General features: G+C 43.6%; 1 protein-coding gene across 4 annotated transcripts in view; it reads left to right on the top strand.

The window, feature by feature from the left end:
- TGDS (TDP-glucose 4,6-dehydratase) overlaps positions 1 to 16,330 on the top strand; it is a 417,256-nt gene that overhangs the window by 178,488 nt on the left and 222,438 nt on the right. For all 4 annotated transcript variants that reach the window (XR_015299323.1, XM_086934798.1, XM_086934800.1 and 1 more), the window contains exon 3: positions 12,182 to 12,250. Coding sequence is in view for 3 of the 4 variants with exons in the window: in XM_086934798.1 (XP_086790924.1) it covers positions 12,182 to 12,250 (69 nt within the window). In the remaining variant the exon portion in view is untranslated. The remainder of the gene's footprint in view (positions 1 to 12,181; positions 12,251 to 16,330) is intronic.

Genomic DNA, 16,330 nt, shown 5'->3' with positions numbered 1-16,330 from the left:
CTTAGCTTTGGAGATTACATCAAATACATGTCTTCAAGAATCATCTATTCTCTCGCAGCTTCATAGGTGTGATGTAATATTGTGTCTCGTTTGCTGACTTTGTTGTACTAAAGAAAAGTTATTCCACCATCTTTAAGACTTTTCAGGTTTCATTATGTTGTTTTTGTGCCTCTTTAAGATAAGTGACCTCCTAAATCGTACTTCACATACAGCAGCAAGAATGGCACTTCTATGGCCTCCACTAGTAGGATACATTAGTTGGAGACATCTTTTTATGTCCGGCTCCATTCGTTTTGCCTGTCTTGAAGGCGCTTAGAGATGGATTCTAAACTTTTTAGACGAAAGTGAAGTTGAACAACTGGGACATGCTGTACACTCAAATGATATGAGCTCTTAGGTTATAGCCAGAGCCTGACACGTTTGAATAAATAGACTGAGTTGCTGGTTTTTCATACAAGCTTTTTTCATTTTTTTCTGAATTCTGGTTGGATTGTTCGTTTTTAACATACTGCTGCAAAGTACTCATGTGAGACTTATTTTTAAGTGACAACAAGAGCAGTGTGCCGGTAGTTCTGCAAATCTATGAAGGCTTTGCTTTATGAGCTAAATCTATAAATGTTGTATTCAGTTTGCCATCCATTTTCTACATAGACTCTGAAAATATAGCTGACTATGCTTCATATGCAGGTGGATAGAAGGAGCCTCTCATAAAGAGGTTAGAATAGTTGTCAATCCAGTACTATCTCTTGTGTAGTGGGTCAATGTTCATTGTTATTTCACATCATTCAAAATTGTTTAATTAGGTATACTCGTCTCACATTTAGCGTCCGCTAATGCCGCTTTAAACAATAGAGCCACTCCATGTCTAATTTCTTCTTTGACTACTCTGGTTACGCTTTACCTTTAGTTTATAGAGTACTATGGTCCAAGTATGCAAGATTACTCTTATACATTCATGTTATGTATCACAAAGGGAAATGTGACACGTGATAACTTGTAAATCTCCTTTACCAATTGTCAAGGACATACAATCCATTACATTTTGGTCAGTTATTAAATGTCGTCAAGGGGACAAATCTTCTTGGATGTGCTGGTGTGAGTGTTACTGCATTGCTAATAGTGCAGCCATACACTTTCCAACTACAAACATTTAAGATGTTTGAGTCTTCAGGCCCAAGTACTTTAACATCTTAAATGGAAGAACTACTTTTCACATCATTTTACCATGAGATTTTTGTTTGTGATATGCACTTAACCGCATCGCTGCTGCGGCGATTTTTGGGCTGTGCAGCTTTTTTCGATTTACCGCGTTACATGACGAGCTCAGCTCGTCATCAGCACACGCCACCCGTGGCTGATGACGAGCTGAGCTCGTCATCAGCAGCGAAGGGGTTAATCACGGTGCTTCTTCTCAAAATTTCATTGATCAAGAATAATTTTTTCTGCTAGTATATGGGGCTGCATATTTTTCTGGCTCAGTCTGGGAATGCAGTCTTAAATATTAAGGGGCCTATTACGATCTTGGTCCAACAGCCTCCGACCTGAGACCGGAGGATTTCCGACCGATATCGTCTGTTTCAATTACGACTGCCTAATTACAAACTATTGATAAACTCGCCAGAGAGATATTATTCAAATGTCTTTTATCTAAGAATGATTTTTGTTCCTTGTGAGGACATAAGAACCAATGAACCAATCACAAAACAATAAATATTCAAAACGGGTGTATATATATAAAAAAAGTTTTATCTTTTTAAATTTATCAAGGTTACTACACAGTTATACAAACAATGTAACAAGAGGAAAATAAATACAATTGTATAATCCTTCAATGTCACTATTGTAAACACTTCTTCTCATTGTACATTATTTTCCAGAAGAGAGTGAGTGTGTCGACGTTTCGATCGCTATGCATTTGTCCATGAGACCATCTTCAGGACTATGATAAATTTAACAGTTGGCCCCTGAATGGTCTTTCCAAAGAGTCATGAATTATTGAATACAATTGATACGTATTTGTCAAATCAATCGTCGTTCTATAACTTTTGTTTAAGGTGAATAATCGTCAAAAGATACAAGTAAGTGAACTCTGAGGCTTTTTGGACGGTGTAATTAAAATTTCCAGTCCCCAGCAACTTCTCAATTGTTGAAGTTTATTCTGTTAAGTTTTGTAGTGCAGCAAACATTCGGCAGTCTGACCCTTCCTGGATGACTCAGAGCTGAGCTGAATGGGGCTTGGCTGCCTTCGCAGTAGTGGGAGGAGATTTCATTGCACCTGAATAGGGCCTGTCTCCCTTTCACAATGCTGTGTCCACCCTCCTGTGGTCATACTGCACCAGTGAAGACCGAACTGGTTTGGACTGGACTCTGGGACCCTTGCACAAAGAGAACAAAGACAAAATGGGGTATACATAGTGGACCTTAAATCGCAGAACTTTAGGTCACTTCTGGACTTAGGAGGAACCTTTGCCAAGGAGAAGGGCTGAAGTACTGTGAGGAGGAGTACTGCCCCTTTGCTGTGTGCTGTGTGAGGTTGGCCTGCAGTTGCTTTGCTGTTAGCCTGCTTGAAGAAGAATATCCAAGGGCCTGAGTGTTCTGGCCTCTTGTTCTAAAGTCTCAGGGACCCTTGACCTCTGTTGCCTAGAGTTCTGACCTTTCAGGAGGTGCCTATTCCAGTTTTGGGCCTCTGGAGGTTGTTCCTGCTGTTGGGAGCGGGAAGAAACCCAAGAGAAGTAAGAAAACCTGTCTCCGACGCCGCTGTGTGCACAGAGACTCGAGGCAATGCTTTCTAAGTGAACAACAATGCCTGCCGACGCCTTTAGTTATCAGCATTTCCCGATGCCAGTGCTTACATCGACTCCGTCATCGCCTGCATCCTGCTGTCCCTGCGTTGATAACCGCCGAGGGTGACTCCAAAAACTCACCGACGTTGCATCGTCAACGGAACCGAGGCCTCACAGCCGATGCAACCGCCGTACCCTGTCCTGGTTTCGACACGTCGCCTCTGTGCAGATACAATGCAACTCCTCCCCCTTGGAAGCCATGGAGCCGGCCTCGATTTTGGCACGGGTTCCTCACTTCTACGACACCGTGCATAATCATAGACCTCGTTTCCAAGATACTGTTTGTTTGGGGGTCCATGTGACTGTGATTGACGCCGCGCTCATCGCGGTCAGTGTCGTACTTTGGATTTATTGCTGTCACGACGTCGCAGTAGTCCCAAATGGACCTTATTTGTTTTCTACAAACTTTATTTTTGCAATAACTGTTCTAAAGTCATATTTTATTACCAGTATGTTGTATTTTTGTCGTTTTGGTCTTGTTGAGTTTAGGTAAAGATACTTTAGTTTTCCTAAACTGGTGTGGTAGCCATTTGTGGTGTTATCACTGTATTATTGTGTGTTTTGAGTACAAACACTTTATACATTGCCCTTGGGATAAGTCTGTCTGCTCTTTCCAAGCTACCCAAGGGGTGAGCAGGGGTTATTTAAAGTGTGTATTCCCCTTACCCTGGCTAAAAGTAAGGATCCCTATTTGGACAAAGGTACCTTCCTCTGCCAACTAGAGACACCTATTTCTAACCAATACCGGCGCGTAACCCCAATGGATGGCGCTCCCGACGTTGGTATTATGATGCTAGCTTTCCGAAAGGCTCTCATTGCCGGGCTTTCCCTCACGGAAAGCCTTTCGGAAGGTGAGTTTGGGGGCCCCTAGCAGTGCCCCCTTCTCCTTGTGGCCTCCTGTTGATCCCTGCACCGTGTGGCAGGCACCCTGAGTTGCCTGGCACGCAGTGCAGCGATGAACACAACCACCCATTTCCCTATGGGAGCATGTACTACGGCCGGTTTTCAGCCATAGCACAAGCTCCCATAGGGAAATGCAAGTATGCGACTGCACCATGTGCAGTCGCATTGTAATTAGGCAGTCTGGACCGCTGATCGAAGGGTCGGTCGGTCACAATTCCGCAATGATGTCGGTTGGAGGCAACTCCGACCGACATCATAATCGGCCCCTAAGTTGTGATTGTGTAAGTGCCCTTTTTCCCTTTACCTCTGTACAGTAGAGCTTTATCTTATTGTTGATTTCCTTTTTCTTACTCTCTGTTCTGCTTCAACAAAACATTTCTTTCTCTGATTTCTGTTGCCCAAATATGCATTTTTTCTTACATGCTGAAAAAGGAGTTATAAGCATTTATGATGGCAAATGTATAGACTTTGTAGCTAATGGATCTTTTTATCAAATTCCTGCAGAATCAGCAGACCCTCGCTCACAGCAGGAGCTCTGTGCATTCCGCTAACAAAAAACATTGTGATTCTGTTTCAACTCAAATGTGCAGTACTATTGTTGAATTGAAGTGAAACTGACGCGTTTTTCAGTTCCAGTGGTAGATGGGCTCTTTTTTTGTTTTATTTTTGGCTCCAGAGCAGTCTCCTATGTAGTTCAACAATCTTTGCTAAATATATTTCTAATCTAGCATACCAGCTTGGTCTAATGTCTCCTGCTTAAATTGACCATGCCTCTCCCACCTTCTTTGGGAAGGTATGAGCTTGCTCTTCCATTTATTGCCTTATCAAGCAACTCTTAGCCTGAAACTTGTGTTCTACATTTTGATGTCTACTTATCAAACATCCTTATCGCCTTTAAGAGCCAGACCTGGGCATAAAATACAGCAGACACCATTAATTTGACCTTGTATGATTTCTTAAAAGCTTATTTTGACCCTGAATCTCCAATACATATAATTTGATGACCTACCTTGGCTCATTCGTTTAAGTTCGAAAGCTGAAAAGAAGCACCCAGGTTTAGGCGCACTCTGTCAACAGAACACTTTATTTTCCAAAATGGTACTAACTGGTATCCCTCCCTATCCTCTTTTTACAAATGACTGACTGATTCCATACAGCATAGTTTTAGAATATCATGGGCTATCTTCTTTTCATAGCAGTAATCTTAGAATGAATTAATTAACTTCTGTGAACCCACCCTTGTATTCAGATGAGGGTGTACCAGCATCAAAGTTAAAAGGGTTCTGTTAATGTGCTTCATTTCCCCTTTTCACCCCTTCTCTTTCTCCTTCATCCAAATTTGATGTCAGCTTTGCCTGATACAGATTAGACAGAAGAAAGAAGAGATTGCACCTATTCTTCAAATGCTAGCCCAAATGTTTGGGCACAACACCTGTATAATTAAAGAAAGCCCCTGACTGTAAGCTTCAGCCTCAGATATTCTCTGGCTTCAGATAGCTTTATGGGTCTTACGTAACTGATGCAATGTAAGAATTACAGAGAGGGAATGTCTTTGGGTCTGCAGCTTTCAGCCATTGGCTTCCATGGGATCTTCAAGGCGTGCCATTGCTTTGATGGGCTGCCCATCAAAGCTATGACTGGATGGTTAGATTGTCCTATTTGTGTTCCCAATAGTTTTTATTGACAGTACATGAAGAAGTCCTTAAAATGCAACATGTTTAGCTTGTAATTCACAACTAGTGTGTATTCTGAATTGTATGTTCTTTGCTGACAATGCAGTATTTTAATTTCTGAGTAATGGCTTTTTTTGTTTAGGAAATTCTTGCTGTCTGGAATTCCTTCCCTGTCAGAAAGGCACATTGATATTAACTTGTCTCCCTTGTACTTTCATCTGTTTCACATTGTCATGGTAGCTTGTTGCTGGATGAACAGCAATTTTTGTTCAAGATTTAAAGACTTGTATGCACAAATATTATTATTATTAGGGGCATTTGTAGAGCGCCTGGTGTACGCCTGCAGGCGTGTCCCCGCGCTATAATAGTGGGGTAAGCAGTAGGACAGCTATCGCAGCCAACTACCGTCTGAAAAGGTAGGTCTTAAGTTTAGATCTAAACAGAGGTTCTGATGCCTCCTGGCGTATCTCAGACGGAAGGTCATTCCATTGCTTCGGTGCCAAAAATCTGAACGACCTTCCCCCCATACGCGCTTTTCTGATTTTAGGAATTTTCAAGAGGCCTGTACAGGAGGAGCGCAGAGTTCTAGTGGGCTCATACCTGGTCACCAGGCTCTGTAGCGGGGCAGGGGCTTTGCCACCCAGAATTCGGTGACACGTAGCGAGGGCTTTGAATTCCACCCTGCTCCTCACAGGCAGCCAGTGCAGAGCCTGAAGCGCTGCCCTGGAGGAAGATCTTCTAGGAAGCCTTAAAATAAGGCGAGCGGCGGCATTTTGCAGCACCTGTAGGCGGTTGAGAGCCTTTCCCGTGGCCCCCAGATACAGCACATTGCCATAATCTAGGCGTGAGGTGACTAAGGCATGCACCAACGTCCGACGAGCGGAAGTGGGCAGGAAGTCCAAGACCTTTCTCAGAGTTCTTAGGACTCCAAAGCATGTCCCCATCACACGACCAATCTGGGACTCGAAGTCAAGCTTAGTGTCCAACCACATCCCAAGATTCCTGGCTTCCTGGCAAGGAACCGGTGTCTCTCCAAGGCAAGATGGCCACCACGCCGACGTCCACACAGATGGGCATCCCCCCACCACGAGCACCTCGGTTTTACTGCCATTAAGTTTCAGGCAGTTGGCGGACATCCAGGCTGCCAGTTCTTGCATGCAAGCTCTGAAATTGTCCGCCACCAAACCGGGCGCGCGCGAAAGGGAGATGACCAGCTGCGTGTCGTCGGCGTAGGACACTAGGCGAAGTCCATAGCTTTCCACTATGGTCGCCAGCGGGGAGACATACAGATTGAACAGGGTCGGGCTCAGGGACGAGCCTTGCGGCACACCCTGTCCCAACCCAACCTCCCTAGAGTAACACTCTCCCTGGCGGACCTGGAAGCATCTGCCTGTCAGGAAAGATCGGATCCACCCAAGCGCAGCCCCTGAAACTCCTCCATCATTCAGACACTGTAGCAGGATGGAATGAGCTACAGTGTCGAATGCTGCGCTTAGGTCCAAGAGGATCAGAGCCATAGTCTGGCCCTCATCCACTCCTTGCCGTAGAGATTCAACTGCCATCAGCAATGCTGACTCGGTTGAATGCCGCGGACGGAATCCAAACTGCGAGTCATGAAGCAGGGAGGCTTCCTGTACAAAGCTCATTAGCTGAAGGTTAGCGATTTTCTCAGCAACCTTCGCCATGTATGGCAAGAGAGAAATTGGGCGAAGGTTGTCCAGCCTGTCATAACTAATATTGGGCTTTTTCTGTAGAGGAAGGACTACCGCTTGCTTCCAGGCCTCAGGGACAGAATGAGTCCCGAAAGAGATGTTCAGGAGATGCCGAATGTACGGCTCTATAGTGGGCAGACTGCCCTTCAGCCGCCTAGGGCTGGTAGGATCCTTCGGGGAGCCTGATTTTATCGAGCCACAGATCTGAATAAGTTTTTCAGTGGGTGGTGCGACAAATGTGGTTAACATCTTATGTCCCACCCTTACCCCACAATCCTCAGCTGTCTTGGAGGAAGTGATGGTTTGACTAGGAAAGGCCGAGTAGATAGTAGCAACTTTATTAGCAAAGAACTCTGCTACTCGGTTGCAGCTATCCACCGTGCAAAATTCCTCAGGGACTGCAGCGGGCTTTCCGACCGAGAGAGATTTATAAATTAAGAACAGTTCCTTTGAGGAATTTTCTGCCTCCATAATCCTAGTATTGAAGTACAGCTTTTTAGCCTTTCTAATCAAACTGTGATAGCTACGCCTGCTTACAAGATAATTCATCCTAGATTGAACGGCAAAGTCCAATCTCCACTGTCTTTCTGCGCGCTTGCATGCGCTCCTAGCCATACGCACCTCATCTGTGTACCAAGATGCCGATTTCCCGGCACGTCCCTCTGATCTAGCTAGGGCAAGCGGGGCAACCTGATCTAAGGCAGCCGTAATGCGTTTGTTCAAATTCTTATTGGCTGTCTCTGCATCCTCGCCCCCCGGGTCCCCACCCCTCATGAGTGCCTCATTGAATCTGTCTTGGGAGAAGTTAGCCCATCTCCGCCTGGGATGATGCAGTGCTACCTGTTCCGGTGTTCTAGTTCCCGGGATATAGATCGAAAAGGGCACCAGGAAGTGATCAGACCAGAGAATGGGTACGGGGGTATCAACCTCCACTTGTTCCCAGTTAGCAAAGACAGGATCCAATAGATGACCCCGTGCGTGAGTGGGAAGTGTGCCTAACAACTCAAGTTGAAGCGCACTCATGGCTTTGCAAAGATCCCCGGCTAGCTTATCCACAGGGTCTTCCAGGTGCAGGTTGAGGTCACCCAACACCAGGAGCCTATCCGTGCGTAGGGCAAGCTCTGTGACGCCCTCGACTAAGCTATCAACAAACCCTGTAGCAGAGCCAGGAGGTCTGTAAATCAGAAGGCCCCTTACACAGAGGCCCCCGTTGACCTGGATGGAAAACTCACCCGCCTCGCTATTGTTAATAGCCGTCGGCTCAAAATAGCAGCGCAATCCCTGCCGGGCAGCAATGGCAATTCCTCCACCTCTCCCCTTCGGTCTATCTTGCCTTATCAGGGTATAGCCCTCCGGAATGGCCTCAAGGGCCTCTGAGGAGGAGTCACTGTCCAACCACGTCTCTGTGAGAAAAACAAGATCCCATTGCTTTTCACTAAGGAGATCGTGAATGTCCAGTCTATGCGCACGCATTGACCGGACATTTAATAGACCGCAAACCAGCTTTAGATGCTCTTTCTTAGCCGGCAAAAATCGGCAAAAGGAAAACGGGCAATGTTTGCAGCCCGTGCTCTCATCAGCTGATACACTATGCGAACAAGCTGTGCTTTTGCATAGGTTGCGGAGGGATAATAGGTCGTCTCTACTCCAGCATACATGGTCTATCTCTGGAGTGAGGGGTGCAGGGGGCATCGCCCTAGCCCGCAACCGGCCGCGGACGGGCGCAGACGGGCTTGACTTAAGCGCGACTTCGGCGCGCCTTCGTCGCGCCCGCTGCGCTCGCCCGCTGCACGTCCGAGGCTGCATCCGCCCTTTAACCCCCACAGCGTGAGTGCCTCAGGAGCACTAGAGCGCTGACCGCCCCCCCCGCACACCGGAAGTGGGAGTCTCGACCTTCCTCGCCCTCCGCGCAACGGTGCTAGCCACCGCGTCGGACCAGGGCGGGAAGGAGGGGAGAGATCAGCCCTCGGCGTCGGAATCTGTCAGGTAAGCCAGCAGAACTAATCCGGCAAGCGCGTTTCACAGGGAAGCCTTGGGCGCTATCCCGTGAATGCCTCTATGCAATGGCTGTTCCAGCAGCCAGTTTAAAAACGAGTGAAAGTGCATCCAATTTAAAACAAGTAGAGAGCTGCCTCAGCGCCGAGCACAGTGGCTGTAGACACTGCCACTGCCTACTTCCCACCAAATACGCAAAGGCATTCTTACAAATGCAACAAAAATACTGCCACTCTATCAAATTTATCTACTATGCAATATTTAGCTGTATTGGCCTTTTACCTTCACCACTTAAAAAGCTAAATATATCACCAAACTTTTCAGAACTCTTTCTTGAGGCTACACCCTTACCCTAACAATGCAGTGTGTCAAGCAAAGAGGCCTTTCTCCTTGCTTCCACATTGTCCTAGTTCAAGATGATTCTTTTATTTTTAGATTCCCTTAGGGTAGCTCAAAATGTTGCTGTTTATCAAATTCTTCTTTCTAACCAAAAATCAACCCTTTTGACTTTTCCAGTGTTGTTAAGAGTTGAATTCTATAAGCGCACTGTTCTGATGGATACTTCTATTATCAGATTCCTCAACTTGTGCATATTGCCTAGGTGTAACTCTGGATCGGGAAACTTTTAGAGCAGCGCTTCTACTTGCTTGTAAGTAGCGAAGTACGACCAGTGTCTACATCGTTTTGCTTCGGAAGTGAGAAGCAAAGCTGCATAGAAGTGCCACCCATGCACTCTTACGTCAGCTCCTTTCTTTGCATGCCTTCAGTCTCGTATCCAAAGCTACTCTTTGGTCCTTTCAAGACACTTTTCACAATTATTCCAAGGCTTCCAATGAAGTGCAGCCAGCTGGTAACCATTCTGATACCTTGCCTTTTCATGCGATAGGGCCCAGATTTTGCACAATCTTTTCATTACTGATTCAGAATATAAACATTTTGAGGAATGGAATGATTTCGGCCCCAATTATATTGAGAAAAGCTGAGACTAGGAACGACAAAATGCCAGTGATCCTGATACTCCTCCAGATATTGACCTTGTTTCTCCCCCCGGCCCTGCCACCAAAGAAAGTACCTCCTTTGCTGTCATTATACAGAGGGCTGCAGAAGTTCTAGACCTACAACACGCTACTATTGAAGTGAAGACTAATGTTCCGACCGAGGTTCTCCAGCCTGGTCAAGTGCTTACGAAACCTTTATTACAATTTAATGATGCCCTCATGGACACTCTCTTGGGCAAAATCATGTTCGGTACGGTCAGTTAATAGGTAGGTCGCTTGGCATCATCGATCAGCACCAAGCGATCCTGACATTCTTGCACAACATCCCACGCCAGGGAGCTTGGTGGGGCAGGCATCAACCAGTAAAGTAAATCCTAACTCCTTCCCCACCACCCAACCGGATTGTGAGTTTACGAGAATAGACATTCGGCAAGCTTATCTTTTCATTCACAAACCTTGGATATGGCGAGGGAGAGGTGTGGATGTAGAGATTTGAAGGGATGTGACTGCATCAGGTGAAAGTAAGGAGATTTGAGGAGCTGTTAATGACTTGGAAGAGAGTAATTCAATTGGGCAGCTAAGAAGAGGTGTGAGAATAGGGAGAGGAGAGGCTAAATCGATGTAGAGAGTTTTAGTTAGTGGAACCTCAGTGGTTTTCTGGAGTAAAAAAAATATCTAGCCCAAGTGCATTGGTTCCATTAGTCTGCAAAAGACGAATACTCCGTATTGCAAACATTAAAAAAATAGCTTTGTCCCACAGTGGATTGGTTTTACACAACCAGGGGGCACTGAGGGAATGTCTACATTTAAGGAAACAGTATGCATCTGATACATTTGTCTGTGAATATCTGGTACTTGAGATGCAATATTGATCAAGTCAGTTGAGCATTTCATAAATCAGACTTGGCAAACAAAATCTGTAATAGTAGCATATCGTGCGCAGCCTGCTTTCCACACTTAATGAAAAGATAAAATCCAACACAATAATTGCTAAATTCGTCTTTTTGAGGTTTTTTTGTCATTAGATATGGAATTGTCACTGGTGTTCCACACAGTGTAAAGCTTTCATGCGTATGATTGGACATTGGCATGTATATGGTTCAGTATGTATTCATTATAGTGTTTCTGGATCCAAAGGCAGTTGCTGGTGATCACGCCCTCAGGGTATGTTATTGTTTAATTTAACATTTATTTGCAGTGCAAAATCAATCTAGAATGTTCAAGGAATATGTTCTGTACATACTGAGTGGTCTCCAATTCCCTTGCATACACTTCCTTTACGAGTGCTGTAAATGTGTGTGTAACATGTTTGTAATTACTAAGCCCAGTTGTTGGAATGTGGATATGTGGATCACTGTTAGTTGAGTGACCACAGTTTTATGTCTCCTGCTCTTGAGAGCCTGCATAGTAAAGTCTCCCTGAGGTTTGTGCCCGGTTAAATAATGTCACCTCCATCCTCTTTACTCCACAGTTGACAGACCTATATAATAGATGACTGCTTACGGGTGAAAGCTCATGGTGATATTTGAAATCATGGTTGGAGATTTGTATCTATGTTTAAGCCTGCCTCCAGCTTTCTCCCAGCATTGTGCTATTTGATGTTGCCACCAGACTTAGATACTCTGAAAACACATATGCAGTGCATGAACTATTTTCTGTAAAAATGGTATAAAAATCGTGATATTATTGTTAATTAACTCTTGGCAATTAGTGAAGGTTTTTTTTATTGGCCCTTTTATGCCTTTCGAGCCTTATGTATTTTTTTGATTTTTAGTATACATCGTTAACTTAAAAATGTTGTTTTGATTGTAATGCTATTTTATACCTACGTTTTGAAACCTGTGGTGCAATTTAAAGTTTAATAGAGAAATTAAAATCAAAATATCAAATTATTATCCTATGCTTCCAAACTATGAGACCTTGATGTCTGTTTGTTAATTGGGTAACGTTTCTGAAACATTTGGTGTAAAATAGAAAATAACAAATTGTTAATGTTTTGATGGTCTATCGGACAACATCTAGTGTTCTTATCTTAACATTTGCTTTTTCTTTGGTAGCTTGACTACTGTGCAAGTTTGAAAAACCTTGAGATCATTGCAGAAGAGCCAAATTACAAATTCATTCAGGTATGACACACTTTCTGTCTCCAACCCTTTATAAATAAATACATAAATAATAATGTCCGGGCTAGTTAGGAAGTAATGCTTTTTAAAACTGCAGTCAACAAATATTTTGACCTAGAAATGCTGAATCAATAACCATTTTTAAAATCGAAACGGTCGCAGAATATTTATTTATAATTTTAGCTATCTTTAATTTCTCACTTGTTTGAAAAAACTTCCTGTGAAAATTAGTTTAGAAGTGAGAGTTTCACCAAATAGGTGTAGTTTTGAGATGTAGAGGCAGTGACTATCAGAATGTAGCTAGAAGAATGAATTTGGAGTACTCTCAACTACAGTCAGAAATTTGAGTGGGTTTATAGAAACCTAACCTATAATCCATATACACCTTTAATAAAATGTAATATAGATCCAACATTTTAATTGGACTCATGTCTACCAGGACTTTGGGGGCCAACACATGGTTTAATAATGATTGTAAAGCAGCTAAAAACACACTAATTTCCACTAATTAGTGCTACTAAAAAGGGAGATAAATTTGATATCCGGAAGGTAGGTCTGCTTACAAAATTAAGCTTACCAAGGTGAAAACTGTATGGGAAATGGGACATTGGAAGGTTCTGCTGGATGCAGTCAGATCTAAAAACTCCAACTTCTTTTGGCACAAAGTAGCACACATAGGGCGAGATAACCGCATGAAGCCAGAGATCTATATTCCACCACATGACTGGTAAGCTTATTTTTTGGAACTTTATCAAGGCCCTCTGAAAGGGAATATCATTGAAGCTAAGACTTCTACGTCGGTGAAGTCTCAGTCAAATGCAGAGGATACCATCTGGTTTCATACTCATTCCCCTTTCTTTTCCTTTTAGAGGAAACTTACTCTGCAATACGTGCACACAAAAAAGGCTCTAGTAAAGACAAAATCCGAGCTCATCTATTTTGTTTAGAGCCTGTGGTATTTGTTCCTTATGTGAACGCCCTCTCCAATGCCATAGCTTCTGGAGCCCTAGCTCCCTGATCATAGAACGGAGCCGAAATATTCCCTATTTATTTTAAAAAAACTACTATCATGACATTCCTGCCAATTATCGCCCAATCAGACTTATTAATAACTTCAAAAGATCTTTTGCAATCAAATCCTAGATAAACTGGCAGTCTGGATTTAAGAGAATGTGTTTCAGCCACTTTCAGATGGGGTTCAGACCAAAGACTAGCATGGTGTATCAAGTCTTTATATTCCTAATGATTAAGTGGAAAAAAGTAGCTATTAAGAGGCAGCCTTTATGTGGCCTTTGTCGAATTAAGGGCTGCCTTTGATATGGGGGCAAGAGAGATGTTATGGAAAACTCAGAAGGAAATGGTTTTCCATTAGTTTTGTGAATATAATTATATTAAAACTATTTTGCTCGTCGGCTACAAACAAATGGTGACCTGACTGAGCCAATCGCTTGCCACAAATCGGTGTGACAAAGCTTTCTTGTCACTTACTCTTTTCCTTGTGTTCATAAATAGTTGTGCTAGTTAATTAACTGACTGTGAGAATGATTCACCAACAATAGCTGACCTAAAAACACCCACCTTACTGTATGTGGATGATACACTATTGGTTTCTAAAACACTAAAAGGGATGCAGAATTTACTAGAGAGGTTTGCTACTTTTGGTACAGCTCCCAAGCTACAGATTAAATCACTGAAAAGAAACTATATGGCAATGAATCGTCATAAGAACTTCACAGGTAAAAGGTAAATCTTCAGAGAGTATCAGAAGTTGACTACCTTGGGATTAGATTATCAGAGTCTCAGTCCAGAGAAACGCGGATCTCTGTTTGTGAATTGAAGCATAGGCCTACAGCTACAACCCATTTGCTGTGAGATCTATAGTACGTCCCATTTCCCCGGCAGTAGAAATCTACAGGGCATAAGCTGTTTCGGCAGACCTATATGCGTCAGAATTTTGGGGTCACTCCACTGCAAATTCTTTAGTGGCTGTAGAAAATAATTTATTTAGATCCCTGTTGAATCTACCAAAAGCGCACTTCTACTACTGTTGAGATTAGATTTGGCATTGAAACCAATAGCTGGAAAACCAATGCTCTATTAGCGTCACATCTGGTCCATTAAAGAGCTAAAACATATAGAGCATGCCTAAAAGATGTTCAACAAAGATCAAAATTGAGGAGGAGCGTGGTGATACAGAATGCTGTGTTATGATCCAAATATCACATTTACAATAATTTTATGAGTTCTCAAAAACAATCTTCCAGGCGGATGATGTATGATTTGTTTTCTTTATTCAGACCAGTGGTGCTGTCAGTCAGCTCAATATATGTTTAATACAAAGTCAACAGCCGATGCATTTCGTCCCCCTCTGGGACATCATCAGGGCGTTATCAAAGATCACTGTTGTTCAAAAATCACAGAGACGTCCTCTAAGCTCAACGAGTATTTTGCAGATGACCCAAATTGTTGATCACCTCAGCCCGGTCCACACCTCAATCTACTAAAATCTCCTCGTCAAACGGTTTCTTTACAACCGTCACCCTTGCGGTCAATTTCACCCTGCAACACCCGTAGTATTCCTCAATAGTTCAAAAAGCTCCAAGTCCTTTAATCCCAGCAATATTAAACGTATCATCGTTTCGAGAACAGCGCCATGTCCTTCGCTTCCAGTCCGATGAATCCGGAATGCGCATTCTTTAAATCTTTAAATCCTTTCATGGCACCTTTCTCGAGTTTATCTCTTTACTCATCCATAGGTACACTCCTGCTCACTATCTGATGTCCTCGCACCTCAATCTTCCGGTCATTCCTCGCTTTTAAAAAGTAGATGCAAGGAGGTGCTAGATTTTCTGTTCTGGCCCCTCAATTCAGGGGCGGTGGGTGACATTTGAAAGAGGTGGGGCGCAAAGTGATTTGCATACAGCACCGTAGCGAGCGAGCGCTGCGAGCGAGCCCGAAACCCAAAAGGGGGTTTGGGGGGCTTACCCACCCCCCTTAGAAAATTTTGAAAAAAAAGAAGAAAAATTGTGCATTTTCAAGCAAATTTGAGAAAGCAGGAAGGTTAATAAAGCAATTGTGAAAGTGCAGTTATTACATTAATAGATGGCATAACATAGGTAGCTGCTTATTCAGTATAACCACAGAGCTTCATACATTCCGTCCTATTACGCTCAGGTGTTGAATTCAGACTATAAGACTTTCATGAAAATCTCAACTCAGAGTAGAAGTTGCACAGTAGTTGGGAAACAGCCTTCACAAAGCATTGGGAACCACACCTTACCTTTACCAGCACATTCTTTGCAACAATAAAAAGTGTTTTCTTGAAATATATATTGGGGGGAAGACGGAGACACAAAGAGCAGCAAACTAGGTGCTTGCCGGCCAAAGCAAAAGGGAGGCCTGGCCCTACCCCCACTCACATCTATTACATTGTATCTCGACTCCAGGACCTAGAAGACTTGAGTGCCCTGGAGTCTGCAAAACTATGGCTTCATATGGGCAGAGCTGTAGCCGTCCATATAGCACCCCAACAAATACCACACTACATGTCTGGGTCAAGCTCAATCATAAACTAGCATAAACCACATATACCTTCCCTTATACACCCATCCATTTCAGCCAGTCCTTCACACCAGCATTTAGTCCTGGGCCCTTTGAGGCCTGGAGGGAGGGCGACTCTCTTATGGTGAGTGACCTATATAGTAATGGGAAATGTCAAGATGTGTTATAATTGCAAACAGAACTTTACCTCGCAGACACAGAAAGGTTCCACTATGCACAGCTTAGGCTTTGGGTATTGCCCTCAACTATCAAGGACGCGGTCTCCAGAGACCTGACATCTGTAGAGAAATGTATTAGGCAAGCTAAAGACCAAACGGGTTTATCTCCAAACTATACCAGTTGCTACTAGTAGAGACACTATCAAACTAATACTTATACGCAAATAGATGGAATGCATTGTTTGGGGAGGCGCCTACAGATCAACAATATTCACACCTAAGGTGGGAGCAAACGAGGCACTCCACACTTTTCTGGCAAAGAAACACATTTTAAATTACTGTAGGATTGGTATATACATCTGGC

This window comes from Lissotriton vulgaris, chromosome 8, assembly GCF_964263255.1.
Source record: "Lissotriton vulgaris chromosome 8, aLisVul1.2, whole genome shotgun sequence".
NCBI classification, from domain to species: Eukaryota; Metazoa; Chordata; class Amphibia; order Caudata; family Salamandridae; genus Lissotriton; species Lissotriton vulgaris.
Note: the sequence above shows the minus strand (reverse complement) of the source record. Positions and strands in the feature narration are given on the sequence as shown.